At 34.4% G+C, this 836-nt stretch overlaps 1 protein-coding gene across 1 annotated transcript in view; it reads right to left on the bottom strand.

Moving 5' to 3' along the window:
- Positions 1-836, bottom strand: part of DNAH3 (dynein axonemal heavy chain 3) — a 117,505-nt gene that overhangs the window by 110,112 nt on the left and 6,557 nt on the right. Inside the window, exon 4 of the mRNA XM_026650674.1 lies at positions 224-293. Coding sequence (XP_026506459.1) covers positions 224-293 — 70 coding nt within the window. The remainder of the gene's footprint in view (positions 1-223; positions 294-836) is intronic.

Below are 836 nucleotides of genomic sequence, written 5' to 3'. Positions count from 1 at the left end.
GGACCAGCAAAAAGTGCTACATGAGCTTTCTGCTGGCCCTCTCTGCTCAGGCAGGAATTTCACAAACAGATTTTATAAAAAACATAAAATTTTATTGTAACTACATCCAAACTAAGAGAAAAATTAAAGCACCAGGATATTGTAAGTGTGTCAAACTGCAGAGCTCTAATTCTGAGACTGATTTCAGCACTCCATATCTTTATGATCAACTATGGTACATTACCTATCAGTGTCACATTTACTTCTTTGTGCAAGTCTGAGCCTCTTCTCAGAAGGTGCAAATTCTTTTGAAGCTATAGGTATCAGTCAAGAAAATAATTTGTAATAACCTTATTTCAAGTTATTACAAAGCAGAGATACATGACTTAACTACAACAGACAGTGAAATAACAGAAAAATATAATCTGCACATAGAGGACTAGGGTCCTGATTCAGCAAGTTACTTAAACACATGCTGAAGTACCTTGCTGACCTGAGGTTCAGAAAAGCATTCAGCGTGTGCTTAACCTTAAACATGTGCTTAAGTTCCAATGACGTCAATGTTTAAGTGTTTTCCTCAATAGGAATGCTTAAGTGAAATAGAACCTATATTTCTAACTTTTACATATAGGTAGTGCAATGTAATATCTAAAGGTAGTGCAATAAAATATGAAGTTCTAACAAATTCATTATATATGACTAATTTGTGGACAAGAGGCTGTTATGACAGGCTTTTCAGACATATAAATAATCAATTGCCATATAATGCCTTTTCTCCAAGGAAACAGACCCTGATTATGACTGCATTCCATTTCACATACCTTTATTCATTTGAAATGCATGTGAATCCAAGAAAA

Source organism: Terrapene carolina, unplaced genomic scaffold, assembly GCF_002925995.2.
Source record: "Terrapene carolina triunguis isolate 2854851 unplaced genomic scaffold, T_m_triunguis-2.0 Scaffold93, whole genome shotgun sequence".
NCBI classification, from domain to species: domain Eukaryota; kingdom Metazoa; phylum Chordata; order Testudines; family Emydidae; genus Terrapene; species Terrapene triunguis.
This window is presented reverse-complemented; position numbering and strand designations above follow the sequence as displayed.